This window comes from Falco naumanni, chromosome 1 (genome assembly GCF_017639655.2).
Source record: "Falco naumanni isolate bFalNau1 chromosome 1, bFalNau1.pat, whole genome shotgun sequence".
In the NCBI taxonomy this organism is placed as follows: Eukaryota; Metazoa; Chordata; class Aves; order Falconiformes; family Falconidae; genus Falco; species Falco naumanni.
In genome coordinates, this window is record NC_054054.1 from 109,127,049 (window position 1) to 109,139,392 (window position 12,344).

A 12,344-nucleotide genomic window follows, 5' to 3' on the forward strand; every position below is an offset into this window, starting at 1 on the left:
GCTGCAAGAGACCCGTTTGTCTCCTGGTAGAGCAGCACAGATCACCTCTACGCAATAGGTGGGAGCTGCCTTGAAGCAAAAATATGGCAGAGAGGAAGGAACGGCTGAGCGGTCTCCTGTTCTCCCAGGTCATTAGAGCATCCGTGTGCATCATGTCTAGGTACAGAGTGATGACAAGTTTGGATGCTTCAGGAGAGAAATGTTTGCTTCCTGGAGAGAAGCAAATTAGGTTAGTTTGCCTAGTGTCAGTATGTTATGAGTCAGGGATGTTCATGAACATTTACCAAAATCTGAATGAAAACCGAATTTGTCATTACATAAAAAGGTTGGGTGTCATTTTACTGAGTTTTGGGAAAAATTCTCCAAATAATGGAGCTTTATTGTTAATAGACATCTGCAAGCCAGCCTGCAGGAGACTGCAGTTCTGTGTGCATTGATACAGGATCTGTGTGTTGTCAGGTTACCTGGCGGTACCAGCTGTGATCAACTTAACATGGTGATGGGTGACCAGGGCATGCAGTGTGTCCCAGCTTTGTGCCAGACCCACCACGCTTGAGCCAGCAGAAAGTCTGTGCTGTGGGAGCTGCCCCTACATACAAATAAAAGTATTTCAGACACATTTTCCTGGGCAGGGTAAGTTTATGTGCATTTTGCACCATGTTCTCACAGCATTTCTCTTCTACACTCCTTGCTCAAAAGTGTGCTTCCAGTAGCTTGTGGAACCACGGATTTATTGATTTGAACACAGGAGGAGATCAGGTAAAAACACTGGTTTGAGACCAACTCCCTGAGCAAACCACAGCTCAGCATTTTCCAGGGAGCCTGTGGCAGGCTGCAGGGAGCCTGTCCCCTTCCTAGCTGGTTATGGGACCCTGTCCCTTCCCGGAAAGGTTGCCAAAGGAGTGCTGAGTGTGGCCACGCTGTCTGTGGGTCATGGCCCAGCCCATTGCTCACTCCTCTGTGATGCTTTACCTGCTGCATTGCTCTATGCCAGCAGCCACAAGCTGGTTGGGAGAGGCTGTGTTGGCTGTGCTGCGAGCAAGTGCCATGTGTTACTTCAGTCCCTGGTGTGTTCCCAGCCCCAGAAGCTGCGGGCAGCTCGCCCAGCCCACCTGGCTGGTGCTGAGCTCTGGAGGGGTTGTTGCTGTGAGCTGGGGTCTGCTACAGCAGCAGGGCACCAGATCTGGGCTGCCCCTACCCCTGTGAGCAGCGCTGTGGCTGGAGCTGGCAATGGGCAGTGTGCCACCTGTGTCCCTGCTCAGTATGCAGCAGAGCACCTCCCTGGCACGGCCCCGCAGTGAGCTGGGGGGGCACGGGGGCTGTCACAGTCGCCAGGGGCTGGGGCAGCCCTCTTCCCCCTCCACAGCACGCCTGGGGTGCAGCGCAACAGGACAGCAGCTCCTGACCCTGTGCGGTGACCTTGCCCCCTCCAGAGAGGTCTGGTGGGGACCGACCCTGCTTTGGCAGGGAGATGGGGTGAACGGGTGTGGGGAGGTGATCCTCAACCCAACTTCTTTGCTCCCCCCGGGCATGGTGGGGCTTTGCTGGGAAATGGACAGGGGGCTGCCTGCCCACACTGGCAGCTGTGTGGCCAGGGCGGTGGGCTGGCCACAGCCCTCATTCCTCCGCTGCTGGGTACCGCTTTGTTGCTAGCTGGTGACATCACCCGAGAGCCCACCCCCTGCCTCTTATCCGTCTCTCCGTCTCGCTCATTTATTCACAGGCAGCGCTGGCAGGATCAGGGGCTGTGCGAGAGCCAGAGCTGGCGGCAGCAGCATGCGTGCGGCATCTGAGGCACAGGGCGCGAGAACCACGTAAGGTGCCTGCCAGAGCCTCCCCCCTCACCTGCCTCCACTTCCACTGGCAGAAACTTCACAGCTCCCTCACACGCAGTCCGGGCTTCTCCGGGGGGGCTTGGCACTGACAGCCGCATGCATGACACTCCGAAAAGGAGAGAAAATGACCATAAGTATCCAGGAGCACATGGCTATTGACGTCTGTCCTGGCCCCATCAAACCCATCAAGCAGATCTCCGACTACTTCCCCCGCTTCCCTCGCGGGCTCCCTGCCACCGTCGGCCGCAGCAGTGCCCTGCGCTCCGCTGTCAGCCAGTCCTCTGTCAGCCCCGCTGAGGCCCCCCGTGAAGAGGATGAAGACGTGGACCAGCTTTTTGGGGCATATGGCACGACACCCACCGAGCAGCCAGCCAAGTGCCAAGCACCTGAGGAGGTGGTGGACCCCGAGGGCTACGAGTCTGACGACTGCAGTGAGTTCCTAAGTTTTCACGGGAGTTTGTTGGGTGCTGGGGGCAATGGTGGGTTTTAGGACTGGTCCCCCATCTTGTTGACTGAGCCGTGTGCCCTTCCTGGCTGCTGGCCATGCTGTCCATCCCTGGGATTACATTGCAGCAGGGACCAGCCCTCTGCTCTAGCCAGGGAGGCTGTCACAGCACTGCTCCGGTGCTGCCCCTGGGTGGAGGGAGGCCCTGGGAGTGTCCCTGCTGCAGCCAGGCTGGCCACTGAGCCCAAACTAGGGAAGTCTCCCAAGAGCCACCAGTTGCTGTGCTTTGCCGTTGTGGTTGATTCGCTTCTCTGCCTCGTCCCTGCTCAGCTCCTTGCTTCCGAAGGCTGTCAGCTGGGCTCAGACCCTTTGGTTAATCTGTCTCGGTGGTGCAGCCTGCTCCAGCCACCCTGCTGATTAGCTGGCAATACGCTCCAGCATCACCCAGCTCCAGATAGGGGAGATTTGTTCGGAATGACATCTGCCTGGGAAATCTCTGCCCTCTCCCTCGGCAAACTCCAGCGTGTCATTCCTCACCCTCCAGCTGCAGACAGAGCTCTGCAGGAGACATGGGGAGGCTTTTGAACTGAAGGCTTTGGTTCTGGTAAATGCAGGTGTTTGCAGCGAGGTTTAACCCCTCCCTACCCAAAATGTCCTTCCCACCCAGCTCGGTGGAGCTTGCAGGCTGCAAAGCAGCTGCTGTCTGGCTCTGCCAGCCACGATGGCTGAGATAACATTGCTTTCCTTGAGATCTGTTAAAATCCAAGGTCTCAATTCAGCCCAGCCTTTAGGGGCCAGATCCTGCATGGGGCTGAGCAAAAAGTTTGAAGCCAGGAGATGCTAAGGAAGGGAGTCGAGTCAGTGCTGCTGAGTGGTGCTGCGTGCTCATCTTAGGGGAAGGCGGAGGCTGAGCTCCCACAACGCTGAGCTGTTTATGGCCCAGCGCCGGGCAGGTGGTGGCTTTCCCTGTGCAAAATGTCACAGCCCTGCCTTGGCATTGCTTTGTCGCTGCTGGGCTAGCCTGGGCTGCTGCCCTCCGTGCCGGACCCCAGAGCATGACCCCAGGGAGAGCTCCCCAAGGCGATGTGCTTGCCGTAAAGCGGCACGGCTACCCCCGTGCCCCCTTTGCCTGCTGACCACCAGCTACTGCTCTGAGAGAGGCTGGGGCTCTGGGTTCAAGCCCCAGACTGACATTCCCTTTCTCCCTATCCTGGCGTTGGGGTCATGCTGTTGCTGGAGGCAGTGAGACCTGCTGCACTCCCAGGGAGAATATCTCTGCTAAGCCGTGTTTGTCCCAGACGGGCAGTTAACAGTGACTTTAACCGGATTTGAGTTATTTGCTGCTCTAATTATTAGATTGTCTTTGCTTGTCCCAGCAATAGAAACGGGAACAACTGGGCTTCAGGGGCAGAGGTGTGTGTGGGAGCTGAAGTGCTCAGGGGCCCTGGGGTGCAGTGCTTTCACCGGGTGACTCATGGGGAAATTGCCCAGGGCACTGCATTCTGCATTCAGCCCTGCCAGTGATTCTGGAAGCGGCTGGGCTCCCAGCGTGGCTTGGCTCAGTGCAGGGGGGCCAGCGGGTGTTTGTCTCACCCTGGCTGTTGTTAGGAAGAGTGTTTCTTGCAGTGTAACAGGTGTCAGGCAAACTGCTGAGGCTATTCTGCCAGATGTGTATGTGTGTGTGGGGGTCAGCTGGCAAAGGCACAGTGGTGCCAGGAGCAGAGCAGGGAGGTGGGACTGTTAGTGTCACATCTCTGGGGACAGCACGGGATGACCCCAGCTGCTCTCAAGACACTGGCATAAATGTGCAGGATGAGACTGTTGCTCCTCCATGTTTAGCAGCCAAGTTGCAAAGCCAGAGGAGGGCTCGATGGTCCCATTTCCCAGGCAGGGAGCTGGGAGGCAATTTGTGCAGCCTGACTTGAGCCATCAGCTACACTGAAGAGTGTCTTTCAGCTCCCCCACTTCCCTGGCGGGTGATTCAGGGCTGCTGCATTAGTCACCTGCACTATATTTCCCCTGGGGAACCTGTCTCTGCCTGTGCAGTAAGAGGGTATTGGGGTTAAGGTGGTGGCAGTACCCTCAGGTGACACATCGGGTTCAGGGAGTTGACAGAGGTTTCCAGGGGTGATGGTTGTGGAGCCTGGGTGCAGCGCCCACAAGATGAGGTCTTGCCAGGCAGAGGCACATCTTGCCTTGCGCTGCAGAGATGCTCCCGGCACAGCCCTGGAGAGGTGTGGGGAGAGTGATTTTGCCCTGGCAGGACCCATCAGGAGGAGGAGAAGAGGATGGCTCCTTCCCATTTGTCCTATCTGCTTGTGAGTTTCCCTCCTCCAACACCAAAGCAATGGTGCTGGCTGACCGGGTGGGAGGGGTAGAGCTGCCCCTGCCTGGAGAAATGCAGCATTTGTCTGGTGTTCCCCGACTCTCCTCTCGTTCCTGCCCAGGTTTACTTCTCCAGCCTGGTGTTTCTGGGTTTCCAGCAACACCAGCTTGATGGGTGACGGGGCCGTGTTGCTCAGTCACCACAGCACTGCAGGGTGGCATCGGGCTGGTCCGTTGCTGCCAGCCTCGCTGCCTGACCTCTGGCACCCCTGGTAGGGCTGCAGGGAGTGGTGCAGGGTAGGTCCTGCCTGTGCCCTGCTGCAGCTCGCCTGGGCTGGCTCTCTGCACCACTTTTCTTAATCCTTTGCTGAGTTGTGTTCCTGACCCCACCAGCAATTCTGGGAGGTGCCTGAGGAGCTGGCAGGAGCTCCCCTCCTCCAGACAGCCTCTCCCTGGGATGTGGGCAGCCCCAGAGCAGAGCAGCCCTGGGAGAAGCATCAGTGTCTGCTCCCATCCAAGTTGGGTCACCTGACCCAGAGGTTTGGCATCCACAGGGAGCCAGGGACGTGTGTGTGTGGATGCATGTTTGGTCCTTTGCAAAACCAAGAATCACAGGGATGCAGGATGCAGGTGGGATCCCTTCAGAGATGAGCAGGGACACAGCCAAGGTGCAGTAGGGTAGGAGGGGACCCGCTGCCACAGGCAGATGACACCAGTCACTGGGAGGCTGACGCAGAGGCTCAGGTTGATGGCTCTGGAACACATGAGGCTGAGGCTAGTGGATCAGGGCACCACAATGCAGCCCTACAGAGCTGAGGAACACAGTGCTCAGGGGAGCAGTGAAGGTAGCAAGGAAAACAAGCGTGGTCCCTGCAGGGCAGCTGTAACGAGCCTGTTGAATGCAGTGAGAGGCCAGGAGCAGGCAGGGCCAGGGAGCTAACAGAGCAGATAATGAGCAGAGACGTCAAGACTGGTGTTCTGGGAATCTCATGGAACCAGCCCTTCCCATAGGACCCGCCAGCAGTGCTTCTGTGAGGATTTGCACGGTTGTGGTTGGCACCCTCTGGCCAGCCAGATGGTGATGAGTCCTCTGGCACCCTTGGGAGAGGGAGTCATCACTGCCCTATGCCTCCTCTATCCTCCATCTGCAGGGGTGCTCTGGGACTGGAGCCCAAGCTGTACAGAGCAGGACTCTTCCCACAGCAGGTTTGTCCCCAGCGGAGCTGCTGAGAAGGTGGAATGAGGCAGGAGAGGCTGGGAAATGTGTGTTTGATGCAAACCCTGCAGAAGAGTGGTTTGGTGCTGTTGGACCAGCACTAGCATCTGCTGTGAGCTGAGAGGATCAGGAGGGATTTGGGGCTGGGAAGCAGGGAGGTTCACTCCTACTGCCTGGGGACACCCAGCTGTCACCTCATCTTTGGTTCCCCTGGCTGGTGCCGTGACAGGAGCAGAGCCCTGGCCCCTGGGGTCCCCAGCCACCAAGGATGCATTCCACCCAGTCAGGTGACACACCACTGGGGGAGCTTGGTTCTCAAGGAAAATAAGCAAATGCCAGCTAGGTGGCAATGTGCCACCTGGGAAGAGTTGGGTCTCGCCTGCTGTCTCCCCTGATTTCATGCAAATCACTGCCTTGATTTACTTTCCCCTCCACAGCACCAGTGTGAATTTATACCTGACAGAATTTTAAAGGTCTCTGCAATCTCTGCACAAGCAGTACAGAGGTAGAAACGTGGTCCCTCTGAGGGAGCGCTGCTGTGGCTTCTCTCAACAGGGTACAGCACTGGAGAGAGCAGCCGTACAGCTTCTTCTGTAATGTGCAGGCAAGTTTCTAGCCCTTGAAGAAATGTTCTGTTCCCCTGAGCTGTTGTTTGGCTTTGGAGCAAGGCTGTGGCTAGTGCTGGAATTTCCTCCCTCCTCTGTATGTGTTTGGCTCTGGGTTTTTGGCTGGGGAGGCAGCCCAAGAGCAGGGGGTTGCAGTGGGAGCTGGCATTTCTGGAAGAGCTGCCCTATACTGTTCCTGCCAGTGCTCCAGGGCTGTTTATGTATGTGAAAACCCAGCCAATTTTATAGTGTGCACAGCTTTATTCATGGGAGGAGCAGGCTTGTGAGCTTCCAAGCTGCAGCAGCCTAAAAATGAATTCTCCAAACTACAGCTGAGAGGCCCGTCCTGGTGCATGGCTGCTTGTGACGCCTGCTGCAAGCAACGCCACAGAAGTTATTTAGGAAGATTCTTATTTTGAGCAAAGAAGCTAATTAGGCAGGCAAAGCCATCATGCAGATATTAATTACTGGCTGCTTCAAGACATAAAGAAGAATGAAGGTCTTAAGGGGTGCAGGGTTTGCAAGTCACCTGGCAATGCTTTTGGCCAGACAGAAGGAGGCAGAAGAGACGATGAAGAGAAATGTGCATTGAAATGAGGAGGATATTTACTTCTGAAATGCAGCTCCTTAGCATATGCTGCCACTGCTATTTATAACCTTTGAATCGTCTTTTCAATCCAGATAAGGCCAAAAGAAGTATTTTTTTACTCAGGAAACTAAACAAACGACCACTGATTACAGCAGAGCCTGGAGCACGATTTTGCCAACTGTACCACAACCTGAGGTTCATACGCCAGTGTCAGACCTGAGGTTTAGGAGCTTGTAGCTCTCCCAGGGGAGACACAAGGTGTAAACCAAGGTGACTTTGGATTAGCTCCTGTCTGGTTTCCTACAGGATACTTGGGTATCAGGAAGGTGCTGGTGTGTGGTGAGCTCTTACCCTTTTCTGCTGGCCAACCCCATCAGTGGTCCAGGTTGAGGCTGTACATCGGGGGCTCCTGGTACTCCAAGGAGCCGAGGAGCCTTTAGCCCCTGGAGATGCTCATTCCGAGGGTGGCTGTGGCCAGGGACACCCTGAAGCACTGGAGATAAATGCAGAGCACCCAGTGAGGCCGCACGTGAGGGTGAGAAGGGTCTGTCCAGGCATTTCTCCTCCAACAGTAATAGAAGGAACATATGGGCTGTGGCCTCCAGCATCTCTGCTAATGAAGGAGCTGTGCAGCTGCTGGTTAATGAGGAGCCCTCCTTCTGCCTGGCTCCCTCCCTCCCTGTCCAGCAGCCTGCCCAGCTATTCACCTTCCCCTGGTCCTGGAGTGCAGGAGGGGAGACAACGCCCAGCTGGAGGAGGGAGGCTCCCTGCCCCGCAGGGGCCCTGCCACCCTCATCCGTTCACTGACACCCCTTCCTTCAATGCACTCAAGCCCAAGGGGTTCCCAGATCTTTCATCTTTGTATTTAACACTGAAGGCAGTTTTGGGGGGGTTGTTAATTGCAATACTGTATTTCATTAAAGGAAGAGAGAGGGAGAGATTTGAAGGCCATCTCTAAATTGAAATTGCTGAAAGTCTAATTGCTGCTGACATCAGGGACCATTTAGTGCTGTAAAACATAATTGCATCTCTGAACTGTTCTGAGCAGATAAGTGTTCCTCTGAACACTCCTCCTGAAGAAGACAGAAGAGCTGATGAGCATCCATCAACCAGCCTCATGAAGAAGTAGCTTCCTGCTCTGGAGGTTGCCAGGGGCTGGCGCTGTGTCTCTGAAATGAAGTAATATTAATTGCCATAGATTTTAAGTGGGAAAAAAGGCAGTGAGCAATTACAAGACAGAGAAGTTGTGCTTCTTCCTCACTCTTGGTCTTGTTGAATTCAACCACATCTGTGGAGCTCTCAAGGAAGGAAGGTCTCCTGCCTGTGTGCTGCATCTGGTCCCTGCTGGGTTTGTGTGTAGGACTGGGAACATCCTACCCTGTTTGCAGCAGCAGATCAGAGTCCTGCGATGCTGCCAGCTGGCACCACATGGTCCAGGTGCTGACGGAAATACCTGTGTCCCAGCATGGTGTACTGCCCCTGGGACATGTCCCAGAACCTTCCACAGGAAACTTTTTCATGGAGTAGCTCACAGTATTGCTGACTTTCAGAAGTGTCTGGTTTCCACCTGCCTTCACCACTTCCCCAGGTGATGCTGAAACCCACAGTAAAGCCTGTAGCTGTAGATTCATGCCAGAGGTCAGTGCTGCTACCAGACCTGGGGGCTTGCAGCTGCCAGGGTCTGCAGCACCTTGACTTAGCACCTTGTGGGATTCATCCCTGATGAGCTGCACACCCTCTCCCTGCGGAGGCACATGAGTTGCAAGCAGCAGCTCTAGCAGGTCTGTGCATGGACAGGGAGCACTACAGGTGCTAGGTGAGCTTGGCCTCGGCTGTGGGAGCTCTTGGGACTGACAGTGCTGTTTTCCATGGGTAACTCTGGGAGTTTTCAGGAGTTCACTCCCATGTGCCCAGGGCATCAGTCCTTGAACTGCCCTAGTGCTTGCTGCCAGCACTGCCCTATCTGTTGTGTGCTGCTGGACTGGAATGAGGTACTGCTGCAGCCGGGGAGGCAGGGGTGCACGCAGCCTCCCACCAAAGTGATCTTCAGCAGCCCTGCTTGGAAATGGCAAGAAACAATTTCTGTGCCTCCTGAGGAGTCATTTACTAACATTTCACATGGGGCTGTAAGTGCACAGAATTACTTGCTGCCTTTCAGGACCTTTAAAATTATCTCCATTGCAGAGGAAAATTAAAGCAATGGAAGAATAGGGACCTATCTTTTATAGTGCATTAAAAAATACCCAGTCTGAAGGTTACTGAACCTGTGCTTTCTGTAAGGGAGAGCTAATCCAGACAATCCCCAGCAGTCTTTTTACTGCTCTACTCTGATCTCCTGGCACAAAATCCATGAGCAGATTATCTTGGGAGCAGCGGTGCTGATAAGCAGAGGGACTTAAGGCTTTTGGACTTCTTTTTAATTAGTTCTGTAGTGGGGTTTTTTGTGTACACCTCAGTTTCTCCTAGCATAGAGCCTTGCTGGGCTTTCTAATAGCAGTTGCACGGCAAAAGCTTCCCTGGCTTTGGAAGTTAAGGAGCCCACTCAGTCATCACTTCCTTCCTCTGCAGGCTTTGCTGAAGTTTGTGCGTCTGTTCTGCAAGCTTTGGTGCCTCTTCCTTGTCTTGAACATCTCTTGGGCTGAGAAACTCTTCTCCTTGGGGTGTCCCAGGATACCGAGGGGGTGGATCTGCCACCTGCATGGGCCAGGCATGGGGGACGTAGCCTGCAAGGGCAGGGGCTGGACAAGGGAGCAGAGCAAAGATTTATCACTGCGTTTTGCCTTTCATCCCACAGGTATAAATAGAAGCTACTTCAGCTTCCCCATCACCCTGGGCGCTGATGGGAAATGTCAGCAATAAACAAATTTCTGCCGACTCCACCAAGAAGGGCGGTAGCGGCGCTGTGCCAGGATGCCGCGCTGCCTGCAGGCTCCAGGCACACTCTCCATGTCCCGTGGCTAAGCCTGGAGGTACATCTGCCAGTTACGCTGGCCTCTAATAACTTTGTGGCCCACTGAATTAATCAGGATGCTCAAAGGTCAGTGGGAGAAAAGCCACATTCCTGTGCAAGTCAGATGTATTTCCTTTTTACAGCCAGTGTTAAATGCCAGACCTGGCTGGCACCTTCCCATTAATCTCTCCCAATTCACGGAGGGGAAAGAGGGTCAGAACCTGCTAATGAGTTCAGCTCTCCTAATGGTTATTTTATCATTGGAGCAGAATAATTGTAATAATAATGATACATCCTGCCTGCTGTCTGAGGAGCGCAAAGCTGCCTTTGTAATGCCTGACAAAGACATTTATTTATATTTTTTTATTTGCAGCCTGTGTGATTAGAGGGCAGTGTTCAGAATAGCCCAGTCGAGTTAAATACATCTAGTAACAGCGCTTCGAGTCTAATTGCTGCCCTTTTCTTTTTTAGGCACTTGCTCCCCTAATTAAGAGCACAATCGAGTTGCATCTCAGCTGTGAGGATGGGTGGGAGCGGGGAAAGCAATCAAAGGGCGGCGATTCGGCTGCTTTGCAGAGGGCTCTGTTTGGAGCTGACTGCTGCAGCCTGGAGGCTTTGGGCCCAATCCTGCCAGCTGGAGACGGCAGGTCTCCCACAGCCAAGGCTAGATATGCTGCCAGTGGTTTGCAGGATTGGTGAGAATGGTGAGACCCATGCTGGTGTTTCGGTGTTGGCTTGCCTGGCTGCTTGCTCAGTGTGCTCCCTGCTCTGGGAGCACAGGGCCGGCTCTCCAGCTGGGCTGCAGTCCTGTGGGGGTTTGCACGGAGCTGGTGTGAGCTGCAGGGGTGGCTCCCACCCCTGGGTTCAGCTGGAGGTCTCCTGCTGCCATCTCTGGGAGCGGCTGGCTGGGGATGCAGGCAGCTTGGGCACCAGCCTTGTCTCTGTCCTCACTGCTGTGCTGGATCTGGCGCCCAGCAGCACATCCCCAGGAGGTAACAGAGACTGTGGGGCTGCCAATGCATCGCAGGCGCTCTGCTCCTGTGGGAGATAGGTCCTCAGCATCCACCGCCCTGCTGGGTCCTGGCTCTGGCAGCAGTGCTCGCCCTAGGCTCTGTAACAGCACCTTAGCTGCCAAAGCCCAAGTTAGCCTGATCCTTTTTGTCATCTCCATACGGCTGCATTTTTAAGCAATTAGCATAACATGTTCTGCTGATGTTTCTACATTCCTCTGCCGAAGGCTGACCCTTCCTTGAGAAACAAGGCTCACCATCAATGAACAATATCCCTGTATAAAGGAAAACCCCTCCAGGGCTGGAGGAGAGCTGGAGATGGAGGCCCACATGGCTGGGGGAAGCCGTGTACCCCCATTCATGCCCTCCCATCTGCTGGCAGCTCTGAGATGAACTGCTCAAGGTTTGCTCATGGACCACCAGCGCTGGGGAGTGGGACTTCAGTCCCCATCTGCAAAACAAGCATCTGCTGCTGAGTTACAGTGTTCTTAGTTTTTGCCCATCTTGCTGGAGCGGGACTCCCTGCTGCCCTCACCCCTGGGGCAGGTTGCAGTGCTGAGAGGACAGGAGGCTTTGTCAGTATTTCCTGGCTGAAGTCTGTTTTCACGCCAGGCTTTTAATTTGTTTCATAAATTGCCAAATCCAGTGAGCTAAGCCGCGGGCCCCCTTCTGTGATAAAAATAAAATAACAGCTTGAACTTGGGAGGGCCGAGCGGTGGGGCTGGCAGGAAGCGGTTGATTAAAGGGCAGGTGGAAATGATGAGGCTCTGAAACCGGAGGCTTCATCTTCCGCTCTCAAGTGAAAATGCAGATTTGTCGAGTTTTGCTGACTTGGCTTTTGCCCACGTGCTGTGGAGCCTCCTGCTACATGCACCCCGGCCATGAGCTCCCCACTGATGAGCGCAGGCAGGGGGCAGGCAGCCACCAGCACACTGTGCTTTCCTCCCCCTTGTGTGATGTACTGTGAGCCTGGCTGGTAGTTGCTCTGGAAATGCCTGTTTGGGCCAAACCCAGAGATGATGCACAAGGTGTTGTGGGTTTGGTCTCACCCTGTATCACTTCCATCTTCCCTGAGCTCTGGCAGGTAAACCCCACTGGTTTATGACTTACCTAAACTGATAGGTAATGCGCCATGAAATTACTCCAGAACAAGGAGGGATACATTATTCTGGCAGAAATCTCTCTGAATATTTGCTGTACTTTGAAGGCAAGATACTTGCTCTGGAGCAATGTTTTTTACTTGCTAGTAAGCATACCTGTAGTTCACTTGTGTTTGGGCTGGGAGATCGCTGTGAAATTGCAGCAGGAAGATTTCAGTTCCCTGACTATCTGCCGCCTCCCAGGGTGCCTTGCTGCAGAGGCTATTGAC

At 54.6% G+C, this 12,344-nt stretch overlaps 1 protein-coding gene across 2 annotated transcripts in view; it reads left to right on the forward strand.

Moving 5' to 3' along the window:
- DOC2B (double C2 domain beta) overlaps positions 1–12,344 on the forward strand; it is a 39,648-nt gene that overhangs the window by 1,117 nt on the left and 26,187 nt on the right. For both annotated transcript variants that reach the window (XM_040617941.1, XM_040617950.1), the window contains exons 2-3: positions 460–633; positions 1,724–2,266. In XM_040617941.1, the coding sequence (XP_040473875.1) occupies positions 1,936–2,266 (331 nt within the window). In that variant the 5' untranslated portion in view covers positions 460–633; positions 1,724–1,935. The remainder of the gene's footprint in view (positions 1–459; positions 634–1,723; positions 2,267–12,344) is intronic.